Raw genomic sequence first — 22343 nt, 5'->3', positions numbered from 1 at the left:
CGTATATGAAGTATTGTTAATTGTCCAAATATTCAACCTCGAGATTTGGATGAATCTTGATGGTTTAGACCTCCCTGAGTCCGAAAATACTATTTTTGGAATTAGGCCTGTCTGTGTGTGTGTGTGTGTGTGTGTGTGTGTGTGTGTATGTAAAACACAATAACTTGTATGCAGAATTTGGTTGACCGAAGTGAAAGCGCACTCAAGTATTAGATAGATAGATAGATAGATAGATAGATAGATAGATAGATAGATAGATAGATAGATAGATAGATAGATAGATAGATAGATAGATACTTTATTAATCCCAATGGGATTAGGTACAAAACATAGATTTCTATCAACTTTTGAGCTATTTCCGCTAACTGGAAGCTTTACTTTTTATTCATGCAGCTACAGAGTCCGATTTATTCAACTTTACTTTTATAATAATTGTTCAATATATTATTAATTTGATTTGAATTGTTGATGGCTTTTTAATGTACATAATATAAAAATATAATCTTGTGGTTTACTCCGCAAAAATCCATTTCCATGATTTAGTCGAAGGGAGACCACTCCCGATTTTATTTTTCCTCCAAGTCACCATTGTAGATTTTTAAGAGATGATAACCACATCTTTCAGTTTTGACAGCCTTGTTCATAAACAGTTTTTTCCCCTGTGGAAAGACTGTCAATCAGCGATATTTCAACGAACCCCTGAAGCATCTATGGAAAAGCACCAGGAAAAAACATCCTGAGAAGTTTCACACCCAAAACTGGATTTTGCACAATGACAATGCACCTTGTCAGTCAAAAGAGTTTTTTGCCAAAAACAAATGGATTGTTGTTCTGTGCCCACTGTATTCTATAAATGTCATTCAGTGTGACTTTCTCATTTGTTAAAAATTTCTGGGGGAAAAGAGTACTAGGGTGTTGTACCGTGTTAGCCATTATGAATGTAGTGAAAAGTCAAGCAAAATGACACCTTTTATTGGCTAACTAAAAAGATTACAATATGCAAGCTTTCGAGGCAACTCAGGCAAGATGTAAGCAAAATAATGGATTTTAAAATAGAAACCTGTTTATGAACCCCAACATTATTAGCAAGAATTCCTCATAACAAACTGTGGAAACACAATTTTGTCTCTGCTTTCAAACACGGCATGGAGAGCATCAAGTCATTAGACAGTTGTTGAGGGAGCTGGTGTACAATTACTCGTCTGTTTGTCCACATCTATGACATGCTATCACAAAACGCCTGTAATAATGTGGCTGGCTCAACCTTCCTTTGGGATTCACACAATCAAACGTCAATGTAAAGACTTACCCTGGGTCAGCCCCTAGTGCAATGTCCACTCCCAGGTGGTGAGGCTTGGGCAGGCTGGTGATGTAATGAAGGTTCTGGGGATTAAAGATCCTCAGGGTGCCATCTGCACATCCGCAGAATACATAATCCTCACTTGCTACAACGCAGTTTGACACAGGCGACTGCAACAGAAGGAAGAATAAAGAGTAAAAACATCAAAACACAGCGAGAAAGTTTTATGATGCGCATACTGTATGTTAAAGCTGCATGGAAAGAATTCACAGTTACAGTGAGTAAATTATTCATAAAATATTGAAAACTTCCACACTCATCATCTTACCTTAATGTCAAAGGGCAGTAGAATTTTAGATGCTTCACTTTGGGGAGTTAAACCTTTTCTTTTTCCACTACATACATACACACACACATACAGTACATATATACCTACCCTGTATATACACACTAGACATCTCCCCCAGCTTCGCCCGCGTATTAGTGAAACAGGACAGTGAAGAGGGCCCTGCCCAGATCTCTACTCCTAACGTCACTCTTCCCCCTCTACTTGGCCCACAGCCTCTGCCTCAGATTAGCGTGAATATATCACTCCTGCAAGCGAACTCTGATTCTTAGCGCAACAAGTCACGAAATCAACCGGAATGTTCAAGGAAATTATAGAAAGAAAAAAAAGACAAATCCGTTAAATAGTTCTCATGCTCGCTAACTAAGTGGAGTTAAGGTTATGCCCCAATGCAGACACGTGAGTGAGGAGGGCACATATATATATATATATATGTATGTATATGTATGTATATATATATATATATATATATATATATATATATATACACACACACATACACACATACATACATACACATATTATATATAGTATACAGTACATATACATATATATATACATACAGACATATATAATATACACAAATCTATACATACACATATATTCATATATAAATGCACATATATTGTGGCGAGTGGCTGGGGGTGGTACCCAGCTGGGATGCCCAGGAGGACCGGAGGAGGGCTTATGCCTCCTCCAGACCATGAGGGGGCGACCGCCTTGGTGGCTTTGGAGACCACGGGAACTGAGCTTGGAAGCTCAACCCTCAACCCCGTGGTCACTGCCAGGGGGTGCCCAGATGCCTGAAGAGCCCTGTTCCTCAGCATTTCCGCCACACCCGGAAGTGCTGGGGGGGGGGGGGGAAGAAGACCAGGGACACCCAGAGTGCTTCCGGGTGCGCAGCCAGTACTTCCGCCACACTGGAGAGTGCCGGTGGAAGATTATCGGGAGGCACCTGGAACACATCTGGGTGATTATAAAAGGGGCCGCCTTCCTCCGTTCGAGCGCTGGAGTCGGCAAGAAGAGAGACAAAGCTCGGGGGGAGAGGAGTGGAGGTGGACCAGAGAAAGAGGCATTGTACAGAGGCCTGGACTTTGGGGGAGTTTTGGGGTTGTGTGTACACCTGTGTAAATATTAATTTGTATAATAAACGTGTTGTGGGTGATTATACGAAGTCAACCTGTCTGTGTCCGGGCCAGCTTCCACAATATAGATATACACATACATACACACACATAAAAATCAGCTTATTATTATATTCAGATACCCACAAATAATAAACATGCAAAGTGATGCATGCTCAAAGGACAACATATGTGATGGAAAATATACAGAAATTTACAAAGTTTCTTCTTTTTTAAGCTTTCACTTAACACACCACATAATAAATAATAATAATAATTCTATATACAGTGGGGCAAAAAAGTATTTAGCCAGCCACCAGTTGTGCAAGTTCTCCCACTTAAAAAGATGAGAGAGGCCTGTAATTGTCATCATAGGTATACCTCAACTATGAGAGACAAAATGAGAAAAAAAACAATCCAGAAAATCACATTGTCTGATTTTTAAAGAATTTACTTGCAAATTATGGTGGAAAATAAGTATTTGGTCAATAACAAAAGTTCATCTCAATACTTTGTTATATACCCTTTGTTGGCAATGACAAAGGTCAAACGTTTTCTGTAAGTCTTCACAAGGTTTTCACACACTGTTGCTGGTATTTTGGCCCATTCCTCCATGCAGATCTCCTCTAGAGCAGTGATGTTTTGGGGCTGTCGCTGGGCAACACGGACTTTCAACTCCCACCAAAGATTTTCTATGGGGTTGAGATGTGGAGACTGGCTAGGCCACTCCAGGACCTTGAAATGCTTCTTACGAAGCCACTCCTTCATTACCCGAGCGGTGTGTTTGGAATCATTGTCATGCTGAAAGACCCAGCCACGTTTCATCTTCAATGCCCTTGCTGATGGAAGGAGGTTTTCACTCAAAATCTGACGATACATGGCCCCATTCATTCTTTCCTTTACACGGATCAGTCGTCCTGGTCCCTTTGCAGAAAAACAGCCCAAAGCATGATGTTTCCACCCCCATGCTTTACAGTAGGTATGGTGTTCTTTGGATGCAACTCAGCATTCTTTCTCCTCCAAACACGACGAGTTTTTACCAAAAAGTTCTATTTTGGTTTCATCTGACCATATGACATCCTCCCAATCCTCTTCTGGATCATCCAAATGCTCTCTAGCAAACTTCAGACGGGCCTGCACATGTACTGGCTTAAGCAGGAGGACACATCTGGCACTGCAGGATTTGAGTCCCTGGCAGCGTAGTGTGTTACTGACAGTAGCCTTTGTTACTTTTTGGATTTTTGCTCACCGTTCTTGTGATCATTTTGACCCCACGGGGTGAGATCTTGCGTGGAGCCCCAGATCGAGGGAGATTATCAGTGGTCTTGTATGTCTTCCATTTTCTAATAATTGCTCCCACAGTTGATTTCTTCACACCAAGCTGCTTACCTATTGTCTTCCCAGCCTGGTGCAGGTCTACAATTTTGTTTCTGGTGTCCTTTGACAGCTCTTTGGTCTTGGCCATAGTGGAGTTTGGAGTGTGACTGTTTGAGGTTGTAGACAGGTGTCTTATATTGATAATGAGTTCAAACAGGTGCCATTAATACAGGTAACGAGTGGAGGACAGAGGAGACTCTTACAGAAGAAGTTACAGGTCTGTGAGAGCCAGAAATCTTGCTTGTTTGTAGGTGACCAAATATTTATTTTCCACCATAATTTGCAAATAAATTCTTTAAAAATCAGACAATGTGATTTTATGGATTTTTTTTTCTCATTTTGTCTCTCACAGTTGAGGTATACCTATGATGAAAATTACAGGCCTCTCTCATCTTTTTAAGTGGGAGAACTTGCAAAATTGGTGGCTGACTAAATACTTTTTTGGCCCACTGTATTTATATAGGACTTTTCTCAAAGCTCTTTCCACATGGAGTGGGGAGCCCCTGCAACCACCACTAATGTGTAGCATTCGTCTGGATGATGTGACAGCAGCCATTTTACACCACAGATGACCTGGAAAAATGGTGAGTTGGTTCACCAGTTAGAGACAGGGGATGATTAGGGGGTGAAAATAACTAGACTGAGGTAGTCAGTCAGTTTAGCCAGAACATTGGGATACAGGTAAGTCAAGTGCATGAAGAAAATAGGATAATGCAAAGGCTCTCAGTGGGGAATTGGTTGAACACTGCAACTGAAATTGCTTGCCAATCCAGTGCTGAACAGGGCAGGAATTTGTCTGGATATACAGTGTCTCGCCGTCTGAGAGAATTAAGACTCAAGGTCCACTCCACAGTGACCAAGCCTCTCATCAGCAAAAAGAATAAAAATGCTATACTAGCCTTTGCTGAGGAGCATGAGGACGGAGTGTAGAGTGAGAAATGGTCCAAAGTTCATTTCAGTAACAAAAAACATGTTTAATTTAGTTGGTTCAGATGGGGAATGTTAAGTTCTGCATCAAAGAGGGGAAAGACTGAACCCAAAGTGCGTGAAGAAGTCAGTAATGTTAGGAGGAGGAGGAGGAGGAAGTGTCACTGTGTGGGGGAAGCTCTCAGCAGCTGGAGTCATGCCTCTCATTAAGCTACATGGCAAGGTGGAACGGTGGAGGGCAGAGTGGTGACTCGGAGGCCAAGGATCTGCGTTGGTATCCAGAAGGTTCCCAGTTCAAATTCCTGTTATTACCAAAAGTGGTGGGGGATTGTACTTGTAACCCTAACTTGTTTAACATGGAGACATCCAGGCGGAGTGGTGGCTCTGAGGCTAGGGATCTGCACTGGCAATTGGAAGGTTACTGGTTCGAATCCCGTAAATGCCAATAGGGACTCTACTCTGCTGGGCCCTTGAGCAAGGCCCTTAACCTGCAATTGCTCCAGTGGTGCTGTACAATGGCTGACCATGCACTCTGAAATCAAGAGGTATGTGAAAACTAACAAATTCCTAATATGAGAAATAAGGCAAAGAAAAGAACCAAAAAATAAATAAATTAAAAGAATGCTAATGTGCATCACAACCTCCTTCAGCAACCTGTGGTCCCATCCCTGCGAGCATCACCCAATCAGCCAGCATACATGACAATACCCCTTGCCACACTGCAAAATGGGAGGATAGATAGATAGATAGATAGATAGATAGATAGATAGATAGATAGATAGATAGATAGATAGATAGATAGATAGATAGATAGATAGATAGATAGATAGATAGATAGATAGATAGATAGATAGATAGATAGATAGATAGATAGATAGATAGATAGATAGATAGATAGATAGATAGATAGATAGATAGATAGATAGATAGATAGATAGATAGATAGATAGATAGATAGATAGATAGATAGATAGATAGATAGATAGATAGATAGATAGATAGATAGATAGATAGATAGATAGATAGATAGATAGATAGATAGATAGATAGATAGAAATGAAAGGCACTATATGATAGATAGATAGATAGATAGATAGATAGATAGATAGATAGATAGATAGATAGATAGATAGATAGATAGCTTTATTAATCCCAAGGGGAAATTCACAATAATATCAAAGTGATGGAATACCTATTGTGAAAATATCAAAGAGATGGAATGACCAGCCCAGAGTCCTGATCTGACTGTGACCGATAATCTCTGCGAGATCTGGAATGGAATCAAACAGGTCATGTCCTGTGGGTGCAGATGTGCCAAAGTTATTGAAAGCATGGGCCTCGACACTTCCTGCTGAAGTTTGCAAGCTGTAATAGTCAAAGAGTGTAGACAAAATTCACTTGCAGGCTTCTTTTGCAGTACAGTTGTAGCAGTTCTGTAATTTTGATCACTGTACTTATCCAAAACTAAAGGGGGTTTTTGTTGAATGACTTATGCCTTGGTTATGTCTTAAAACATTCCAGTAGAACAGTAATCATACCTATGGCTAATATGACTACATTTTGAGCAATGAGAGTCACCAGTATTTAAAAGAAACAATAATTCATTAAATTGTTCTCTAATTTTGATTGGTAGTGTATATCACGGTGGTTAACTCTTTCTGATCATCAGCTCAAGTTCATTAAGTAAGCATTATATGACTCAAAATACATTCTTAACTGACATGAAAGCAGTAAGGATTAACTTATTTTAATAAATGGATTCTAAATATTAGCTCATTTTGTTGAGCTAGTCATGACAAAGTCAAATCTGTCAGTAGATTTGTTTTATTTTGAGATTTGGTGTAGATCAGTATTTCCCAACCTCGGTCCTGGGAGCACACTGTGACTGCAGGTTTTTGTTCCAACTGGATTTCTAATCAGTGACAACACTTGACAGCACTGATCTCATTTAATTAGCTGGGATTATTTTTCTTTTATTCTACATTCAGAAAAGCACATCAGCATGACTTTTACATTTATTACACATTTAGATATATTTCTGCTTTTGCTAGAGATTTAAATGCTTAACTCTCTTTTGTTTTCATTCTGTTTTGCCTTTTCTCTGTGCAGTTTTCCCCCTTTGTTGTATCTTATTAATGACAATTAAAAACGAACAGAGCAGACATGCTGGCAAACACCACGGAATAATCAAAGGCTGCAACTACTTTAGCATCAGACCCACTAATTAGAAAACAATGGATTAATTAACTCTGAGGGCTGAATATTTTTTCCAAAAAACAGTTTTCAATGGTTTCACACAGAAATCAGCATAAAATTTCTGTTGCTGCACGCTGTGGCTACACGTTTGTCAGAAATGCACAGCAGGCTGGCTGTTACGCTGTCTTTGAGTGACAGGGGCAGCAGTGGCAGGCACAGTACATCGTAATATGGTTTGTACTTCTTGTCATTATAAGTGGTGGTACTCCCAGGCGAACACTGCCGTAGGTGCATCAGCTGCGCAAACCTGTTCATGACTATGATCAGCTGATGCTGGTACCTCACATTTGTTTTCGATCACTTGTATCAATGTCAGAGTCCAATTCAGTAATAATATGCAAATGTTGTCCACAGCATATTTTTGATTTATGCACTCACTTCAATCTCTCGCCAGATGTCAATGCCATTTCTGCCGTTGTTTACCTCTCGCTGCTCACTTGGAGCTAGGGATGGGAATCGAAAACCGGTTCTTGTTGAGAACCGGTTCCCACTGTTTCAATTCCTTGGAATTGTTTGCCATTTTTGCAAACGATTCCCCTATCGATTCCAGTCGCCTCGAATGACGTCACCACGTTGCGTAGCGTCATTTACCCAGCACGAAACATGGCGCCTAAGCGGCACAAATGCTCAAAAGTTTGGTTATACTTTACGAGAAAGGATGACAACAGGGCAACTTGCAATACTTGCAAAGTAGATATTTCATCAAAGGGAGGAAACACTACGAATATGCAAAAGCATTTGCTCACAAAACACGCGATAACCTTAAATGAATGTCATGTTTTTGATCCGCTCTGGACTAGTGAATCTCAACCCAGCAGCGGTAACGTTTGCACGTCCTCTCCCATTAATACGGCAGGTAACTAATCAACTAACATTGCATATTATGTTAGCGCGATTTGCCTTATTGCAAAACCTGCTATTACTGTGCATTGCATTTAGATGACCATGACGAGAGAGACAGACAGAGTCTGGCTGTCTCAGATGCTGGCAGTTCTCGCTGCAGTCTACTGGTAGCTTCTCCTTTCACAGAGGCGGGGAAAAGTAAAATGACACAGGCCAGGATAGACGAATGTCACCGAGCAGTGACTAAGTTTGTGGTAAAAGGCTTGCACCCATTTGCCATAGTAGATGCCCCCGATTTTCGGTAAGTGAATGTGTTTAATTGTAGCTAAGTCAGGGAATGTCAAAGTTGCATGTTCTCCTCTTACCAGATGTTTCATCCGTTTCCATTTCTGAGCTGAAACATGTGTTGAAGGCAGCCGTCACTGCAGATGGATGGACAAGTTTTAGTCAAGATCATTACCTCACAGTAACGCTGCATTATGTCAGGAATGGCCAGGCTCAAGAAAAAGTCCTCAAAACCAAACCAGTGTACCAGGCACAGACAGGGACAGCTGTAGCAGAGGAGATTGATGAGATCTTGGAGGAGTATGGTATCAAAGACAAGGTTGTGGCAGCCACTGTTGATAATGCGGCCAACATGAATGTAGCTGTCAAAATAGTTGATGGTTGCAGAATTGCACAGTGCACAGTTCCATTGGACTTGAGTTGATTGTATTTGTTGCTGGCTGATGTAGTTTTATTTTTGAGTGCTCAGCTCATATATACTTTTAAAAAGGAGAGTGTAAATGTTACTGGACATTCTTGTGTAATTGCCACAGAATAATTTATGTTATACTTTGTTATTGCTACAGAATAATATTATTATTTTACATTTACAAATTTTTTTCTGGGGACCCCGTGGCACCCCATCGAGGAGCCGTAGGCTGTGGATCTCTTAAGATCTCACTGTTGGGTTTGTAAGGTCATGCTATTCCTAAATTTCTATCTTGTTCAAAGATAAGATATAAAACAAAGTTCTAGGCTAATCGACCTGTGTGTTCTCCTTTTTTAAAAATAAGAATCGATAGGAGAATCGATAAAGAATCGAATTGTTAAACAGAATCGAACATGGAATCGGAATCGTGAAAATCTTATCAATTCCCATCCCTACTTGGAGCGCAGGGAATGTCAGTCAAATCGATGAAATCAACTTTCCTTTTAGCAAAGAGAGTCCACCTAAAACATAATCACCATGTACTGTTGATTACCACCGTCAAACCCTCCTTTTGACAAAAGTCGACACCCGCGCTGAAAGAGTTAAACAATTAGAACACCTAGAAAAGTATAATGAAAATCAAGATGAAAATATTGTTAAAAAGAAAAAAGTACATTATTCCCATATAACTGCTCGGTACATTTTAATATATATTGTCACGCACGAGCGCATGGGGACCCGACGCGCAGCGCGACCAACCCGTGCCAGGGGACAAAGGCGGGGTACTAACCTCTTTCTCTCTCTTCCCATAGAAAAGACGAAGCGCCGCTACCATAATTCCTCCCGGACAAACAAGAAAACAACACTTCTGGGTTCCCTTCTCTCCTCTGGTCCCCCACTGATGATATCCACTACCCATCCACCACCACGCCTTCCCAGCATTCCACATTCTTAATTTCTGGTCCGCCTCTTTATAATATCCGTCCACCCATCCTTGTATGTCTTATGTTTTCACTGGAAAAATTTTAACCTTGAAGTTTCTTTACAGTATATGGGGCTAAAAACCCCAAACCTTTATGCTTTATCGTTTGTATTATTACAATGTATATATTTACCAAACTTAGTTTTCTAATATCTATATTGTTAGCAAAACACAGAACTTGGGAAGTAACACATCACTTAATTAGCCCAGGAGACCAATTAAAAACAGAAGCTGGTTGGAACAAAAACCTGCAGCCACAGTGGGTCCCCAGGACTGAGTTTGGGAAACACTGCTGTAGACTATGTCTAACATACAACTAAAAAAAGAGGAGGATACTTTATGTGAAGTCATTTTTGAAACTTTTTGCAAACGTTTACTTCTAACTTCATATAGCGTAGTGATGCTTAATTTAAATTTACCATTGAGCTCTGAACATGTGAACAGAAGTGCACCATGTCACAATAAATAAACTGAACAGTATACACATGGTTAATGGACGGAGTCATCCGTTTACTGTAAAAATGAACCACTATGCTTAAAACTTTGGCCAGGTCTTCGATTGAAGAATCGTGTAAACACCACTCACCTTGAGATCAATCCAAGAGTCAAGCAACCTCTTCTTGTTAAACTGACAAAGAAGGCCAGAGCTGGTGATACAAAAAGTGTTGCTGGCCATCCTGCCCTTGCCACAGGCAACTCCACAAAATAATTTATTTCTTTGTTCCCCTAGTAGGCCAGAGCGACCAATGAGAGGCACAGTCCCATTGACCTGCAGTTTGAAGAAAGAACAAAAAGTGGGTGTTGATTTGTTTCAAAGAAAGTCTTGTAAAACTTGACCTATTTGTATGGAATTTAATAAAATCAATAAAATCTTAAAAAAAAAAAAAAAAAAACAGTAATAATTTAAATAAGCAGAACACAGCAGCAGACACCAAATAAACTCCCAACAGCCTCCAAATGAGAGTGAAGGCCCTCTAAAGTTCTTTGTAACATCCATCCATCCATTATCCAACCTGCTATATCCCAACTATAGGGTCATGGGGGTCTGCTGGAGCCAATCCTAGCCAACACAGGGTGCAAGGCAGCAAACAAACCTTGGGCAGGGCGCCAGCCCACCGCAGGGCACACGCACGCACCAAGCACACACTAGGGACAATTTAGAATCGGCAATGCACCTAACTGGCATGTCTTTGGACTGTCTTTGTGAGATGTGGGAGGAAACCCACGCAGACACGGGGAGAACATGCAAACTCCACGCAGGGAGGACCCGGGATGCAGACCCGGGTCTCCTAACTGCGAGGCAGCAACGCTACCCACTGTGCCACCGTGCCGCCCTCTTTGTAACATTTTACTGTAAATTTTGCTATATAAAATTAAAGAACAAAATGAACTTCAAATATGGAGTGGTATTCATATTGCAGTTTTCACCCAAGTGTCTACACTGAAGCTAAGTCACATTTGTCAAAGTGAAGACAAGTGCCACATGCATGTTAGTTAACTGGTGCTGCCCTCTGAAACAGGAAGTGTTGAACTCACAGCTGAGCAATTCACCAGTTCACGGGACTGCAAGCAAGATGACATGAGCTATGAGTAGACAGAAAAAATATTTCCACATTACTGCATAACTGCCAAGAGATGAATGCCAGCTTACTCTGCGCTCCTTGGATGCGTCAAGATACCAGAACTTGACATGTCTGTTGCCCACTGTTACAAAGTAGCTGTTATCTTCAGAGAAGGAAACTGCTGTAACCTTACTGGAAACTTTGTTTGATGCAATCACAATACCTTTCTGAAAAAGAAAAGAGACACAAATGAAAGCTCTTTAAACTTGCACTTCCATGATCACTTATTACATCAAACATTTGAAGTCTCCCAAAAACAACCCTTCCGAAACGTATAAATCTGTGGCATGTGTGTAGTTAAAACATGTTAAAAATAAACAGAACCTACTGGAAGGGAAAAGGCTCACTGTAAAAAGAGATTACATGATGGAATTTAAAGACATCACTGGGCTAGTTGGAAAAGTGAATGGTGCAGTTCTACTGGTCGATTTTATTGGATGTTTTCTCTCACTCACTGCTGCAACCAGTCAAGCTAGATGTGAGGTTCCAAGAACGGTCAGCTATGTCTGCAAAAAGATGCATTTTAACTAAACTGTGTGCAGTTATACCCATTTAGAACTCCCGGTAACTGACATCTTTTTACTGTTAAGCTAGTGCCTCATGAGATGTGGATTTTTGTAGTTAATACACCCAAAACATTAAAATATACCTACATGACTGATACCAGCAGAAACACAGACAAGGCTGTATGGCAGCCAAGTTCTGATTGCACATCTCTCTATTTAAAAAAAAAAAATCTTGCGACGATACAAGGTTTTTTTCCTGCGATGAGATGTGATGTTTTGAAGAGAGACACTTTCATGTCCAGCAAGACGGACAAGTCACGTCATACTTACAACCTTTGGAAGCAAGTCCCGTGATATACATGCAGAGCAAGTTAGAGATAATGGAAGTAGGAAAATTCGAAAGTCTCAAAAAACTGATAGTAAAGATTGCATTAGCGCAAACAAACGGAAATTATAAACTCAGTGAAATAATGAAACAGAGAAAAGAGATTGCATAGTGTTTGAGGATGTCTGGGGGTCAAGAGAGACAAGGCAGTGAGACAAAAGGACAGTTGCTGTACAGGCTTTTAAATGTTCGAAGCGCCGCATGAAATGCAGATCATGCGGCACGACAGCAGCAGCAAGCCAGCAGCTGATCGAGCAAAGAGGAGGAAAAAAACCAACTGTTATTTGTTTCCCATTGTATCACCGTTTAAGAGAGGTTTCGGAGGAGTGATCACCTCTCCTTGGGGTGCGTTCAGCCCACCTCTTCACGACGGTACATAGTGCTGGTATGAATGGGTAGGCGAGCAAAGTGCAGATCACGTGGCACGGCAGCAGCAGCAAACCAGCAGGTGATCGAGCAAAGAGGAGGTAAAAAAAAAAAAAACAGTATTTGTTTCCCACTGCATCACCATTTAAGAGGGGTTTCAGAAGAGCAGCCACGTCTCCTTGGGGTGCATTCAACTCACCTCTTCATAACGGTGTGTAGCGGTGGCGGGCAAAGCCCTCTAGTCTAAACAAACTAAAGTTAGTTAACATTACCATCTAATTGTAAATGGCAAAAATTCCAGACCAGAATATATACAGACCAAAATCTATATACATCCATCCATCCACCACTTATCCGAAGTTGGGTTGCAGGGGCAGCAGCCTAAGCAGGGAAGCCCAGACCTCCCTTTCCTCGGCCACCTCCTCCAGCTCCTCTGGGGAGACCCAGAGGAGTTCCCAGGCCAGCCGGGAAATATAATCCCTCCAGCGTGTCCTGGGTCTGCCCCGTGGCCTTCTCCCAGGGAGAAGGGAGATCTATATACATATAGATATATCTGTATACATATAAATACTTATACTACCAGTCAAAAGTTTTAGAACACCTCATTTTTTCTTCAAATTTAATCATTTGAAATGCAATGAATGACCTAAAATTGCAAAAAGGTAAACAGTAAACTGCCACAGGTTTAAATTTAAAGTTTAGGTTAGCAAAAACTAAAGAAAAGGGAAATTTCAGAATATCACAAATGGGCTTTCTTCAGGGAACAACTAATAAGTTATAAGCATACAGATGTTCTGCAGCAATTAACACTAGAATTACCAGAGTCTACGAAAAAACTCGTAGATACGGCCCACCTTAAAACCGTTCTCACCTCTCTTTTGTCTTCTAAATGTGCCGATTAAGACAAGCAGCGAGTAGCCGGCTATTCCATCCCCCACCGTCGCAGAACGTTCACCAAGTTTTCCCAGCTCATGCCTTGTTTGATTATCTGGGAGTGACTGAACTGCTGGAGTTTTAGAATGGAAATAATAGATCGCTATTTGGAATACATGCATTTCATGCGTGTTCCGTTTCTACAGTAATCTGTGTAAACACATTGTTAAAACAAACTTTTTCATATTTTAGTAATAAATGTACAAAATGTAGGCATAAACTATAGAATCTGTGAAGCCTGAAGTCCAAACATCAAATAAACACTTTCACAAAAGGTTCAAGTATGAAACAACAGCTTCCGTGGCTTAACGCTACGGTTTGCTGACTTGGGGCACAGCAGCTCTGTGGTGCTTCTGAGACCTGAGTTTGATTCCCAGTGTTGAAGAAAGTGTTTTTTTTTCCTCAAACGGACATTAAATTTATAAATTGGTATGCACTGTAAATCGTTAACTTTAAAATGTCAATCGCGGTTATTTCTGTTGATTAATTCATGCTTTTTTACTTAGAGTCAGAACAGGAGCTTTTTCAGCTTACTCAGCTTCTGACCTGACTCAAACAGCGCCAGTATAACTTCACACCCAACCTGACGCTGTTCGTTTTCAAATAATATTGCATTACTTCAACGATGTTTTCTGATTGGTACTATTCGCGTCATAAAATGATTTCTTCAAAACGTCACATATATTTGTTTATTTCTTTTTTGAAAATGTGCGTTGTAGCACTCAGCAACTGGCCACCTGCATGTTCTTGCGCACACTAAACAAGACAGTGCTATATGCAATCATCAGATTCAAATGTTAAGTTATATAGCACAGAATGGAAATCAGCAGTTCTTAACATTCCACCACGCAAGCTGTCATATCAACCGCCTACTGTAACTTGCTTTCTTTTTTCTTCGGTTATAGTCTTGAATAAAAGTGCACTTGTTTTGTTATACTTTTACATCAACATATGTTCCTGTGTTTGAGCTACATGGGCATGCTCAAAAAATACGCGTGTAATGCCACGAAAAGTGCATGCAGACACTTCAGTTCGCAAGCATTGGTACGACAATGCAGTCACAAGTACACTGCAGAGTTTTAGCGCGTCTTTATGTAAAAACAGCAGTATCAGATGGGGAGTGTCTGATGATTGCATATAGCGCTGAAGTGACTGCTCTTTACTATGCTTTCCTCTGCATGTCCTGGAGTACAAAAGAAACAGCATACAGCAACACGTGGGGACTGGCAATATTGGGGGGAAAAAAACACGCGGTCGTATGTATCGTGATACACTGCAGAACTATAGCGCGTCTTTATGTAAAAACAGCAGTGTCAGATGGGGGTTATAGGGAAGGATCCTGAACGCGACTGAGACAATGAAAAGTGAATTTAAAAAAATAAATAAATAAAGCTAACCTTTACAAATATAAATTACATTGGCTGTTACAGACTGAAATCAAATGTATCTTTTTTTCTAACATAGTGAAAATAAGAACACTTCTCAAAAGGGAGATGTGCAGGATCGAACTCATGACCTTCTGATTCCCAGTCAGCGACTGATGCTGTTGCGCCACAGAAACAATGATAACTATTGAGTGTCAATGTCACACACTAAGGCGGCTTTTTTGGCGGTGGCTTTTTTTTTGTACCTTTTGTAAAAGTGTTTCTTTGATATTTGGACTTCAGGCTTCATACATTATATAGTTTATGCCTACATTTTGTCATTTGCTACTAGAATATAAAAAACGTTTCTGTTTTAACAATGTGTTTACACAGATTACTGTAGAAATGCACACCACTCTAAAACTCCACTTCACTCCCAGATAATCAATCAAGGCATAAGCTGGGAAAAGTTCGTTTACGTTCTAAGTCGTTGGGGGGATGGAATAGCCGGCTGCTGGCAGCTTGTCTATCAGTACATTTAGATGACAAAAGATGCTGTCGGAGAGGTGAGAAAGGTTTTAAGAAGCGATTTAAGGTGGGCCGGATCTACGAGTTTTTTCGTAGGCTCTGGTAATTCTAGTGTTAAAGGAAATGAAGCCTTACAAGGTTAAACAAAGAATTTGCACAGGTTTCACAATTCCTGTCGATTACTTAAAAACCCCCTGTGTGTCTTAAAGCAGAGTTGGAAAAGACTTTTACTATTATATTGTATTGTATTTGTTCTCTTCTGTGTATTGTATTGTATTGACCCTCCTTCTTTTTGACACCCACTGCACGCACAACCTACCTGGAAAGGGGTCTCTCTTTGAACTGCCTTTCCCAAGGTTTCTTCCATTCTTCCCTACTAGGTTTTTTTTGGGAGTTTTTCCCTTGTCTTCTTAGAGAGTCAAGGCTGGGGGACTGTCAAGAGGCAGGGCCTGTTAAAGCCTATTGAGGCACTCCTTGTGTGATTTTGGGCTATATAAAAATAAATTGTATTGCATTGTACTGTGTTACCGCCCCCTCTTATACTCTAGAGATAAATACTAATAATGATAATACTGCCTTAAATTCATTTAATTGTGCTAGCTATCAAGGTGTTGCTTCACTTGTGCTTTCGGTTGCATTGTAAATGTTAACAGTGCACAAACTGAGGGCAGCTTTTTAGAAAGAGCACCTGTGGGCACTGCCTTTTCAGCAATAGGTACTACTGATATTCATTAACAAGATATTAGAGTTACCCCCAGATATGTATGATCATTCAGAGAATCACGTCTGGCCCATCTCCTGGTATCTCCTCCATGCTCTTGAGACTGTGCTGGGAGACAAAGCAAATGCTACCAGTAGTGACAAGGACACTAGCAAAACACAAACTAGAGGAGAATCGGTCAAGAAGGATAAGGAGAGAGCAACTGTCTGTGGACAGCACCTGCAAAACCATTCCCTTTCTGGAGGTTGTCTTGCTGTTGCCCCTCCAGTGCACCTCTTGTCACTGTCATTAGCACCAAAGCAGGTGAAGCTGATTCACAATCACTTATGCTTCCTAACTGGATAGACTGATATCTGTGAAGCTTCAGTGACTTGCTGTCAGACTCTATTCCTTAAAAATTAAGGGAAAACTTAATCATCAGACTATGTTGCTACACCCTCTACATGACTTGGACAACATTCTACTGATAAATACTAATAACTAGCCAAATGCCACATAATCACACCGCTTTTTTAATGATTTTTCAGCACAGGGAAAAAAATGAACATTTGAAAAATCCGTAATTTAATAAACCACCAAGAAAAGTAACATTGCAACAATGCACGCTACGAACCAACATACAATCATCGTTCAGTACGCACTGCCTGCTCATGTGCCCGCCCCCAACTCCTCACCTGAGTCGCTTTCGTCTTTGTACAGTCCACATGCACCTGTGAGTCACATTGACTGTTCATTTTCCAAACACCGCCTCAGTCGCTTTTGTCTCTGCTACAGTCCACATGCACCTCTGAGCCACGTTGTCTTTTCATTGGTCTTTGAGGTTCTGGCTGCTTTTCTACATATAATCCACCAAGTCATCCGACCATGGTAGTAGCGAGGGGGGTGTGTGTACAAAGGGCAGGGACATAATCAGTGCGAGCGTATGACCCGCATTGACTGGGAATTCCTCGTTCGTGGGGAACGATTGCAAGCCCCGGTCTCCAGCACGAATGGGGTTCAATGGCTTACCCACGTCTCTCGGCGCCAGGTAGACACACGTTGATCCATTCAGTGTAGCGCGCGTGCAGTACCGGACATTCAAGGGCATCACAGACCTGTTAATGCTCAATCTCACGTGGCTGAAAGCCACTTGTCCCTCTAAGAAGTTGGACGCTGACCGCTCTTGGGTCGCGTAACTATTTAGCAGGCGGGAGTCTCGTTCGTTTTCTGAATTAACCAGACAAATCGTTCCACCAACTAAGAACGGCCATGCACCACCACCCACAGAATCGAGAAAGAGCTATCAATCTGTCAATCCTTTCCATGTCCGGGCCGGGTGAGGTTTCCCGTGCTGAGTCAAATTAAGCGAAAGGCTCCACACCTGGTAGTGCCCTTCTGTCAATTCCTTTAAGTTTCAGCTTTGCAACCACACTACCCCCACAGAAACCCAAAGACTTTGGTTACCCGGCTGGCTACCTGGCAGGTCATGGGAATTACGCAGCCGGATCGCCTGTCGGCATCATTTATGGTTGGAACTACAACAGTATGTGACCGTCTTCGAACCTCCGACTTTCGTTCTCGATTAATGAAAACATTCTTAGCAAATGCTTTCGCTCGAATTGTTGTCGGGCGTGTGCCATGGTCGGATGCTTAGTGAATTGTTGGTGGGCAGGGCTCTGTGTTGTCGGCGGGCGTGGCTCTGCGAGTTGTCATCATATCCCATGGTCTTAGCGTTGGTGGGCGGGTCTCTGTGAGTTGGCAGGCGTGGCTATGCCGTGTGTTTCCCATGGTTTTCTTGCTTGTTCTGTCGGCTTAGTGAATTTTATATATATATATATATATATATATATATATATATATATATATATATATACTGCTTTAAATTCATGTAATTTTGCTAGCTATCAAGGTGTCTCTTCACTTGTGCTTTCGGTTGCACCTTAAATGTTAATAGTGCACAAACTGAGGGCAAATTGGGGACAGCTTTTTAGAAAGAGCACCAGAGGGCATAGCCTTTTCAGCAGTGGATTCTGCTGATATTCACTAACAAGATATTAGAGAGTCACCCCCAGATATGTATGATGATTCAGAGAATCACGGCTGGCCCTGTGAGACTAGTTGTTAGATGGTTGACCACCTGTGAGTATTTCAGCACAAGCAGATGCATATGTCAAAAGGCTGAAGCTGAAGAAATTAACTTTACAAATGAGCAATTCTCAAAACATTGCAGCAAATCCACAACATAATGGATGAGTAATAAAAAACAAGGAATTCTGAAATGGCCAAGTGAAAACCTGATCTGAAATCTTATTCAAATGCTGCAAAATTAACATTTAAGAAAACCCTGAAAGATTAAACAATTTAAACGAGCAGGCAATTTATTGTAACCGATGTTGTAAGGGAGTCCTAGGAAATGCATACATTAGGATTTTTGATGAGGAAGGTCATACTAGGCACTGAATGCCATGATGGTGCCTCTTTCTGATCGATGAAAATGCATCTTTATGGTTTAGATTTAAAGACAGAACAATGTATACTAATTTACAATTATGTTAATGGTCAGATGTTGTTAGGTACCATTTATTTTAGTCAGTTTGGAGTTGTAAAGTTTGTTATTCATTTGTATTTTAACCATGAATTTGTTACTCCGAGTCTGCATTCAGTGAAGAGTGCAATACAAATAAATATAAATATATATATAAAAATATATATATACATATACATACATATACATATACATACATATACATACATATACATATATATATACATACATATACATATACATACATATACATATATATACATATACATATATATACATACATATACATATATATACATATACATACATATACATATACATACATATACATACACACATATATATATATTTCTCCATCCATTATGCAACTCGCTATATCCTAACTACAGGGTCACGCTCTCCCCGATCTGACACTGCTGTTTTCAAATAAAGACGTGCTATAACAGAGGTGAACTCGGATCGGAGAAAGAGAGAAGAGAATCCCTCCCCGCAAGAAACGTCCACTCACATACAAGAACAACACAGCTGCACCAGACGTAGAGGCGAAAGATAGCACCGTTTGGATACAGGACGAGGTCCGGCGTCATCCTGCCAATCACTTGTTCTTCAAAGAAACAGCACGGCTTACAGAGCTCACCAATGCTACACCGTCCAGATCTAAACACTAGCGTGGTGTATGTGCCCAAAAAAAGACTAACTGCATTCTCGTACCATTGCTCGCGTACTAAAGTGTCAGCAGGTATTTTTCGTGGCATTACACGTGTAATTTGTTAGCATGCCCTTGTCGATCAAACAGAGGAAGCTCTGCAGTCTACTTGTGACTGGAAGATAGGAAGATAAAGTAAATAAATCAAGATAAGTAACATTTGACCTGGCTTTTATATAAGTAACATATAAATGCTTCTTATGTAAAGACCAACTCAAAACATAATCACAAACATGAGTTTGCACGATACATTGGCGAGCTCTGTAAGCCGTGCTGTTTCTTTGAAGGACAGGTGATTGGCAGGATGACGCCGGACTTTGTCCTGTATTCAAAACGGTGCCATCTTTCACCTTTACGCCTGGTGCAGCTGCGTTGTTCTTATATGTGAGTGGACATTTCTTGTGGGGAGATGTGTTCTCTTTCTCCGATCTGAGTTCACCTCCGTTATAGCACGTCTTTATTTGAAAACAGCAGTGTCAGATCAGGGCGAGCGTGAACGCGACAGAGAATAAAACTGAATAAAAAAAACTGCTAACCTTTACAAGTACCATACATTTACTCCATCTGTTACAGACTCAAATCAAATGTATGCTTTTGAAAAAAAAGCACATTTGTTCTGTTATACTTGTATCTTTTGTGAAAGTGCTTATTTGATATTTGGAATTCAGGCTTCACACATTATACACTTCATGTCTACATTTTGTCAATTATTACTAAAACATGAAAAACGTTTCTGTTTTAACGATGTGTTTACATAGATCGTTGTAGACACGGAACACACATGAAATGCAAGTGTTCCAAATAACGATATAGTATTTATAAAAGGTGTCATTTTGCTTGACTTCTCACTCTATACAACTCTAAGGAACTGACAGGCAGGTAAACAGACTTGAGCTGAGAAAACTGTGGCAGTGGGAGATGTGATAGCAGGCTACTTGCCATTTGCTGCTTATCCACACATTTACAGGACAAAGGACGCTGACGGAGAAGTGAGAAGCGATTTAAGGTGGGACGGATCTACGAGTTTTTTCGTAGGCTCTGGTAATTCTAGTGTTAAACTCCCTGAAGACGATGAAAAAAAAATTGGGTTACTCGAATGTGCACTTGTGCTTTGATGACATGCCTAGCGAGAGAACCTTCTTTAAGACAGTATCCTCCCCGAGACGTAAGAGGGCAACTAGAGGGGGTTGTAGTTTGGAGCAGCACTGTTGGGCTCCGTGGGTGCTACCAAGGGGTGCTGCAGCTACAGCTGAACCCTTTGGAAGAAGGTCAAGAAACACCTGGGGCATTTCCGGGTGCACTATAAAAGGAGTTGCTTCACTATCAGTCAGTGAGCTGGAGTAGGAAGGTGGAGACAACGCTTGTGAGGAAGAATGAGGTGACAGAGGAAGAGAGAGAGAGAAGGAAGAAAGAACTGTGATGTATTAGTTGGTGTTTTGTGTCCTGTTCTCTTAGTGGGGAGCAAAGCAAAGTGCTGCCCCACTTGAATAAAACGTGTGCTGTGTTGAACTTGTCGGTGTCGGGGTTTGGGGAGCGGTACACCCTCTGGTGGTCCACATACTCTACAGTTAATTTAAAATACAGCAAGCATCCTAGCTAATCATGATGTCTGTGTTCAGCACGGGGTTTTGCACTTTAGTATTCATTTAATCTGCATTTTATTGCTAACTATATCTGTAAATATGAATAATGTTTTGAATTTGTTAATAAAAGGGAACTTGGGAAGAAAATAAAAATGCAGCAGTCTTACGGTTATGCATCCTACCAAACTAAAGCTAGCTCAAGAATTAGTACACAAAGACAATTAAGTTTATTAAGCCTTGGATACAACGTGAAAGTTCATGAACTAAACTCACACAATATAAAAAGGGGGGTCTTACAAATTTGCAAGACTGTTAACTAAAAACACACTTGTCACAGATATACTTGTCCATACCTTCCACTCCCACACATTAACCGTCATGTCGTGCTCATATCCAACAGATACAACGTAGGTGGAATTGGCAGAGAAGGCCACACAAGACACTCCATATTTGTGGCACTGAACTTCTGCGACCTGCGTCTTCTCGGTTACATCCCAAATCCGTACAGCTGGCATGTGGCCACTCTGTTATAAAAAAAAAAAAAAAAAAAAAAAAGGATGACAATATGTTACTCAGGTCTATACAGGAAGTATTGAGAGCACAACACTAACTTGGTGTCACATTAGGGAATTATACAACATGCAGTAGTTTAATAACAGTCAGAAAACATTGTAAAAGGAGTATAACCAGGAGGCATTTTGGAGTTATAACCTCTCTTGACTAATGTGGTAAGAGCACAGGGCTCTCTCAATTCCACTTTAATATCTTCAACCTGCAGCAGTGTTGGATTAATACTAAAATTGTGCTACCAGCTTCCACACCTCAGTACTGGTATCAAAATGATACCAAAGCATATAATGAATAATTTCGTATTTTCTACAAAATAAAAATGCACAATTAATGTTATCCCCCCAAAAAAAGTATTGACAAAACTGAACATTGACTGTAGTAAAGGAGACAACTTTACTCCAACACCATAAAGAAGTTTGCAGATGACAAAACGTCAATTGGAATGAGCCAGCTTACAAAATGGAGAGAAGTCGATTGGCGGACTGGTGCAAGTGCAATAATCTGTCTCTTAACTCTTTCAGGGCGAATGTCGACATTTGTCAGCAGGAGGGGTGGAGAGCAGTAAGCAACTGCAAACGGTGAATCTCTTTACTAGAAGCAAAGTTAGCTTCGTTTGTTTGACTGAGATTCCCTGCGCTTACGGGAGTAGTGAAGAGCAATCAACGACAAAAATGGCATCGACATCT

At 40.8% G+C, this 22343-nt stretch overlaps 1 protein-coding gene across 2 annotated transcripts in view; it reads right to left on the bottom strand.

The window, feature by feature from the left end:
- Positions 1–22343, bottom strand: part of wdr62 (WD repeat domain 62) — a 242829-nt gene that overhangs the window by 104591 nt on the left and 115895 nt on the right. For both annotated transcript variants that reach the window (XM_028795560.2, XM_051933967.1), the window contains exons 5-8: positions 21441–21611; positions 11501–11638; positions 10436–10618; positions 1310–1470 (exon numbers count right to left, since the gene is read on the bottom strand). In XM_028795560.2, the coding sequence (XP_028651393.1) occupies positions 1310–1470; positions 10436–10618; positions 11501–11638; positions 21441–21611 (653 nt within the window). The remainder of the gene's footprint in view (positions 1–1309; positions 1471–10435; positions 10619–11500; positions 11639–21440; positions 21612–22343) is intronic.

Source organism: Erpetoichthys calabaricus, chromosome 1 (assembly GCF_900747795.2).
Source record: "Erpetoichthys calabaricus chromosome 1, fErpCal1.3, whole genome shotgun sequence".
Classification (NCBI taxonomy): Eukaryota; Metazoa; Chordata; class Cladistia; order Polypteriformes; family Polypteridae; genus Erpetoichthys; species Erpetoichthys calabaricus.
Note: the sequence above shows the minus strand (reverse complement) of the source record. Positions and strands in the feature narration are given on the sequence as shown.